This window comes from Tinamus guttatus, unplaced genomic scaffold (genome assembly GCF_059628265.1).
Source record: "Tinamus guttatus ecotype Peru unplaced genomic scaffold, ASM5962826v1 Tinamus_guttatus_pri_ptg000112l, whole genome shotgun sequence".
NCBI classification, from domain to species: domain Eukaryota; kingdom Metazoa; phylum Chordata; class Aves; order Tinamiformes; family Tinamidae; genus Tinamus; species Tinamus guttatus.
The window spans coordinates 1,384,600-1,391,844 of record NW_028288646.1 but is presented as its reverse complement, the minus strand read 5'-3'; the positions used below and the strand labels follow the sequence as shown (position 1 = coordinate 1,391,844).

The window sequence follows — 7,245 nt, the reverse complement described above, 5'->3', positions numbered from 1 at the left end:
AGCTCGAGGGTGGCATACGGGGCCAGGCACAAGCGCCGGTGGTTGTTTTCCCTTAAATATAGCACTTACATGGGTAGCAATGTGCGATACTGGAGTGGCCATTTCTGAAGCAACAGCACTCACTAACTAGGCATTTTTATTGCCTAAAAACGGCTCTGCTTGTGCTATCAAACACGGGCAGCTGCAATAGCTTGTCGGCCGGCTCAGTATGGCCATGCATAAATGATGCAGCCCCTATAGAAAAGCTTGGCTCGGTTCCTGACAGAAGCTTCCCGTTCTTCTTCAGCAGCCATCAAGATTTGTTCTTCTGATCACGGACGCTGTTTGAGCACACACCATACACGTCCTCATCCAAGGACCACTGAATGGCTCCCTCGGCAAAATGGCAGTTTGTATATCAATAAAATACCTTGGCAACAACACGCTATTAATACTTACATAATTAGGACAATATTTCTGGCATGTTATCAAAGCCTTTTAATTATAACCCAAGGGAAATAAACCCATTATATTATTTATTTATTTGTTTATTTTTATTTTGGGTAGCTAAACAGAAGACATCTTCCTCTTCACCAAGCAGCTACCAAGTCCAGGAGATAAGCGACTGCAGGTATTGCTGACCTCTCATGTTGAGGTGGTATGTCACTAGAGAATATGCAAGGATCAGACAAAATATAGGGACTCAAGGACTGGAAAACAGGTATGACTCAGTTCTTCACAGCACCTGCCTCTCAGCTATAATGAAAAGCACTTTAGAAAGCAGCAAGCTGCACAGAGCTTACATTACTTTTTTTTTCTCTTACTTGGCTCATAATATTGCACATTTAAAATCCTTTTTGGGGAGATGCTGGTGAAAAATGCTAGGTAACACTTTTATATTGGAGAGAGGCAAAAGGGACCCTGACTTGAAGCAGTAATGTCAATTTTATAGTCACTATTTTAGCAACAATTTTAAATTAGCTTCAGATAAAGGATCTCTCAAATTCTCTGACAGGTGTTTCTTTTACTTATTTGCAGCTGCATTTTCAATTTGTCCTTTTTTTTTTTCCTTCCTCGCTACAGAGAGAATCTGAAGAAGCAAGAGGCCAAGCTGCCTGCACTCAAACTCGCTGTACATTATGAACATGAAGGAAGACATGATATGGATGAAACAACTGTAAGCACAGCTGCAGCTGCACTCACCTGAACCCTGGCTATTTTCAAAAGCATAGCATACATAAATATATGTGGTATAAACACAAACAGAGAACAAAAAAAGGATTCAGAATGAAGATTGCCTCCTGATCAGAAATGCTTTTTTGAAGAAACTTTCAGACAGACTTGTAATGCTTAATTTTCTATACTGCCTAATATCAATGATATCAAGCTGTGAGTGCGATGCCCTGCCATGGTCTGACACAGAACAGTCTGGGGTGAACAGGCCGTTACTAATGTATTGTTCAAAGGCAACCAGAAAACTCAACAGCTGCAACATATATTTTGGTAGCCTCTGAAGACCTCCATTGCCAAAGGAAACAGACGTGCAGTTCAAAAGCTCAAGTTCTGTTTTGGGAATTAGTTGCTCAGAGTTTGTTTTTCTCTCATTCTAATGCAAGACATCACACTCTACCCCAACGATGTTTTACCTCTTCCTGTGTTATCTCCTCTCTCTTCTGAGGTTACACGGATCAACTGAAAAGGGAATAACAAATTGTGGTTGAAGCTGGAAAAGGGTGTGCCCTGGGGGTTCAAGCATCGATGGTTGTTCTGGATGGATGTTTTTACTCTTGCAGACTTTTGAAGCAGTGGATTCTTTGCTGACTGCAAAATCAGACACTGGGGCTACAGGAGAGACTGTAGCTCATTGGCAGAGCTGATCTATGTTGTGCAATGGGGTAAGGTTGCATTGTGACGTGGGGGCACCTGCCCGTTGCTTGTTTTGAGATGCAGGTGAGAAGCTCTGTTTCAGTCTCACTCTGTTTTCCCCATCTTCCAAAATGAGCACTCTGTTCACTTTAATTTGCTGATCAGGAGTTTGGCTGGCAGGAGCGAATGAAACCAGAACAGTAGCAGTTGGTGCAACAGCCTCTTTTCTGGCAAAAGGCTCCGGGGGGAAGGCAGCTTCTGCCAGGTCCTGCTCTGTGGCTGGCAGCAGAGTTTAGCTCCAGATCCGAATCCAAACTTTTCCCTCTTTGGAGGTTCAGCACCAGTCCTGTGTGCATGAGCTCTGGATGCATCCAAATGTCAGGAGCACCCAGCTTCTCCAGGATATGGTGAAGCTAGTAGTCATTGGCAGGGATTTTGCCACAGCTGCAGGGGAAAGGAGCTGAAATCGTCACCTTGTCCTGCTGAAATGCCTTCTGGAAACGTGAGGATAATCCCTTTTGGAAACGTGGGGATAACCAGACGTGGAACTATCCTGAACCTAGCAGCAGTCATTTGTTGGCACGGTCCCCCATCAGATGGCAGCAAGCATGACCGCCACGGAGGTGGTAGTCCTGCAACATCCTTGGCATCAGCAGGTAGAAACAGAATAAGCGCCCATCTGCTGTCCTATGAGCAGAGTGTGAGATTGCTCTGAAGTCCTGACTTCAGAGGAAGCAGTGAGAAGTCACCAAAACAGGGTCTTCTAGCTGAGTGAACCCCTTGGTCTTAGATAACTCTCTCTGAGCTGCAAGCTCAGGGAGGTGCACGAGGCCACCGCCTCATGTTGTTGCCAACCCTGATTTTTAGGGCTTCCAGGCTCTTGGACCTGGGCAGTCCCAAACCCTTCCCGCTCCTGCATGTCCCTGGGCTATTCCCGAGGCACAGAAGGACTGGGAAGACATGGGGGTTCACTGACTGTGCCTCAAAGCATTTTGTGGACTCACAGTCACCCTTGCAGGCTGAGATCTGCCTCACGCATTGAGATCTATTCATCTTGCTTCATGGACCTTCATAGGTTTTATGGACTTCCATCTCACATTCCCCCATCACTGGGTCAGCAGCCGTCCTGTTGCCGCATCTCCCGATGCTTGCGGGCTGTCACAGCTGTGCTGGTTTGGTCCCATGTCCACAGCCAGGGAGCTCAGAACAGAGCAAGAGCCGTTCGGGCAGGAATGGTCATCTTAATACCCACCATAAAGTCACAAGAGAGCAGTGAGGAGCCATGGTCCCTCCCTCCTTGCATGGCCCTTATGCTAGAAACTTGCAATGCCACCTCCCCTGGCACGGAGAAGGGAATAGGGCTCAGAGCAGAGTGTGAGGTGGAGCCAGGCAGGGCTGTGGCTCCATCTTTCCGTCTCTCACAGGAAGGATCTCCTGCTCTGCTCTGACGCACCCCGCGTGCTGAAGCGCTGTTGTCCTAGTTAACATTCCCTGCACGCACCCTGCCTTGTTTGTAAGCCGAAATACAAGCTGAGACCTACCTGCTTAATTTGATTGAACGCTTGCAGTGTTGTGTTATTACAGCTGATCTGTTTGATCAGGCATATGAAAGCTGCTGGTCATCTGCCATTTTACCCCATGAGGAAGGTTTGGGGCCATCTGCAGAAGGAACTTTATGGATCTCCATGCCACATGAGCTCACAGCACACTAATTAGCATGTGCTTCGTTTTATTTCCTTTGGTGCACAGCCTGCCTCGCTAACCCAGGGAGATGTCTGCACCAAGAAAAACATAAAATAATGTACTTTTCATCATGATTTTCCTCAAGATGTTTTTGAACCATCACCATCCCCTGTCTTCTTTGTGTCAGAAGTAGAACAAGAACTATGTTGAAGCATCTTCTCTGCTGTCTTGCTCTTTCCTATAATCTTTTTCCTTCCCTCTGGAAGCTCCTGTCATATCCCAGAGAAGCATTTTCACCTAAAGTCATCTCCTGGTTCCCTTATCTGACCGCTCAGGTGGGAGCAGCACCAGCTCTGGGGAGCCCCTGCGCTGCTCTGGCATCTGAGGGAACTCGGAAACACAAAACTCCCATTGACCTCAACGGGACCGCACCAGCCCCTTGGTGCCTCCGGGTTTTACTTGGCATTAATATCATTGCGGCGCTTTCTGATCAGTGCCAGCAGGTTGCAATTATTAAAACCAATGAGCAGAAGCCACCCACAGCTGGCGACTACGCCACAGCCTCTCGCTCTCCGCATCCACAGATCGCGGCACCGAATGTCTCAGCGGCAATGTCAGGCCCAGCGTTTAAACGAGGAATTAATGAAAACCCTCCTTCGTTTCTTGTCTTCCCTTTAAGTTTGGTTTCCATGGGAACGGGTCTGGAGAGGGAAATCTCGCCGTCCTCCTGTTTGCCAGCTGAGCCTTCGGGAGCGCCAGGCTTTTAAAGACGATTTTCGCTATTGTGATTTATGCCTCGAGCAGGACTGATGATTTCTCACAGAGCATCTTCTCCAGTGAGGCATGGCCAGGCAGCTGCGCTGCCTTCGCTAGCAGTGTGCAGTTCTAATGTAAAAAAAAAAAAAAAAAGAAAAAAGTTTTGAAATTGAATTAATCCTAATCAGAATACTTCATTGCTATTCGTTTCTGTTTGGGGCATGGTAAAACCTTTTCCCTCTTCTGTTATCTTGGTGTTTGCATATGGTTAGAAAGCAAGGCTATCATGCCAGGATGTAGAAACGAGGCCGTTTCTGCGTTTTGTATCACAATTATTCTCTACCCGCTGCTGGTGCAGGCTCGGGCAGGGTATGTCCTTCATTACCGGGCAGTGCACTTCGAGCAGGGTGTAAAGCAGAGCTGCAGAGGGCTCGGAAAGCAGTGGGAACAGCCAGAGGTGGAGAAAAATATGGTCTATGAGGCAAAATGGAATGAATTAGGTTTCTTCAGTGCAGTGGGGAGACACCAAAGAGAGTCAGAGCAGTCACGGGTAGCTGCAGAAAGGGAGGCAATAAAGCGCTTCCCACAACCACCATGAGCTGAAGGAGAAATTATGATTTTTAGCTGCAACTTGGGAAAATTAGCCTGGAGATGTGGAAAGCTTCCTTGGTGACAGGGACAGAAACACAAAATAAGGTTGAAAGGGATAATACAGAGGCTCCCCAAAGGCAATACTCCTGTCTCAAAGCAGGAGCAGTTTGCTCAAATCTGCCCTGATATAAGGCATTTTTGTGGTGTAAGAGACTCCATCCATCCACTATTTTGCTGCTCCCTGACGCAAGCGCCCCGTTGCAGATATCCACTATCACCTTTTACGCCCCTTTCAGTTGTCCCCTGAGCCCAGGTCGGAGCCCGCCCCGCCGGCCCGGGGCCTCGAACCCGCGGCCCCACCGAGTGCCACGCCGGGCGGAGGAAGTTGGTCCGCGGCGGCCACCGTCCCTCCGCGGCGCGTGCCCCGTGTGCGTCCGGGCGGCGGCGCGGGAGCAGCGGCAGGAAGGCGCCGGGCGCCGCGTTCCGCCTTTCCCGGCCGCTCGGGGCCGCCCCCGGCCCTCCCGCCGCCGCCATGAGCGAGAAGGGCGAGCTGGACCTGAGCGGGGCCAAGCAGAACACGGGCATGTGGCTCGTGAAGGTGAGAGGCCGCCCGCGGGCACCCCGCCGGGCCCAGGCCCAGGCCCCGCGCGGCCCCGCGCGGCCGGGAAGGGCAGAGGGGGCCGCGCAAGACGCGGTTGGAGCCTGGGGGTTTTGCCACGGGGTGTTGCGGGTGCCCGGGCTCTGCTCGAGGTGCCAGGAGGCCAAGTGGGGCGAGGAAAGAGGGTAGTGAGAAGGGAAGCTGCTTCCATTCACAGGAAACCCAGCAGAATTGGAACAGCTTGCTGGGAAAATACCTGTTCTTGGCTTGTTTCCCTATTTATCCCTAAGCGTTTGCTGCTGGCCTCCTTGGGGATGGGATGCTGAACTCAGATATCCATTAGTTTGACGTGGGTTTGCCATTTTGGGGAGTTGTCACCTTTTAAGCCAGCCAGGAGTTTTCAGATGTGTCTGAAATGGATGATGCTGCCCTGTGAGCACAGGGTGCTGCCTGGTTTAATGAGAAAACGGGGCTATCTGCAACCCTTAAATATCCGTCTTCCCTCCGTTAGTGTAACCGTTCATGCTCGTGGCCTGCATTTAGGATTTGTTGGTTTTCTGGCCTGTTCGTTACCAGCACTGATACACCATAGCAAGGTGCCTGCAGGGTTTTGTCCTTTGGATTCCCCTGGTTCTAACCTTGCAAGCGACAGGTGCTTTTAATCATCAGAGCTAGGACAGTGGGGCTGCACTTATGTTTGTTTTGAGGATGAGCAATGTAAGTTCTACTCAAAAACAAATAAATGGGAAAAAAAGAACAAGAAAAACCTTTCCTCATTTAGTTTCTTTGTAGCATGTGCTGTATTGCTGAAAGACTACTTGGCATGCAGTAAAAAACAGATTTCTTATTATATGACTAATTTTTTTTTTTTGAAGAGTAATACTTATCCAAGAAGAAAGACCTCTTGTCTTGGGCATGTTGAGTAGCCTTTAACTGTGGCATTTGTTACGTGCTTTCCGCAAGCCGGGCTTTCAGTGGGTGCGCAGCTTTCAAAGCCCTCAGAGTCTTTGCAGACTCATTTTGCTCTCTGAAAGCAGGGCCCTCTCGTTTTCTCTACACTATTTCAAGGGCAGTTAAGATTCTGAAAACCAGTTGTTCTCCGCAGGTTACATTTTTACCAGGCCAAGGCAAAAAGAAAGCGGTCACTTAGGATGCGTGCAGCGTGCAAGACCTTGCTTATCTTTCCTGGGATTGCTTAAGCCGTGAGCATGGAGCCGCTGTGGATTTTAGCCTGTGGTTTGGGGATGTTTAGCTAAAGCAGTGGTGTTTGTGCGTGCTGAGTGTGCGTGTTATTAGCTGGCTGTAAAGGTTACGTCCAGGTTGGGTGCGAGCGTGGGGTCGTGTTGCCGCTCTGAGAGGCAGAGCACATGGCACAGCCCGTGTTCTGGCTTGGCGCAGGCTTTGGGGAGAGAGCAGCATCCAGTGTGCTGTGAAATGTGGAGAAAGCTGCCGTGTCAAAACCTGTTGCGGGGAGGGAGAACCCATAAATCAGTAGATTGTGCCAATTAATTGCTTTCTGTCATTCATTTGAGACGTTTTTGACCCAATATTAAGAGTTGGAACATGGACTATTTTTTTTTTTTCCACTGAGTAATGGAAGGACAGGGGAATTTTCTAGCTATTCCACCTTACTTTGTAAGGACAGTGTGAGACTACGGAAAGTGCTAAACACCAGTACAAAAATGACATCTGTTTTTCATGAAGATCAGAAAAAGATGAGGTTATTATTAAGTTCACTTGAGCCATAACAACTGACTAGGTTACTGTTTGTC

General features: G+C 48.7%; 1 protein-coding gene across 2 annotated transcripts in view; it reads left to right on the top strand.

Moving 5' to 3' along the window:
• The first annotated feature begins 5,378 nt into the window (after positions 1–5,378).
• Positions 5,379–7,245, top strand: part of GTF2F2 (general transcription factor IIF subunit 2) — an 82,887-nt gene continuing 81,020 nt past the window's right edge. For both annotated transcript variants that reach the window (XM_088521037.1, XM_088521036.1), the window contains exon 1: positions 5,379–5,473. In XM_088521037.1, coding sequence (XP_088377163.1) covers positions 5,408–5,473 — 66 coding nt within the window. In that variant the 5' untranslated portion in view covers positions 5,379–5,407. The remainder of the gene's footprint in view (positions 5,474–7,245) is intronic.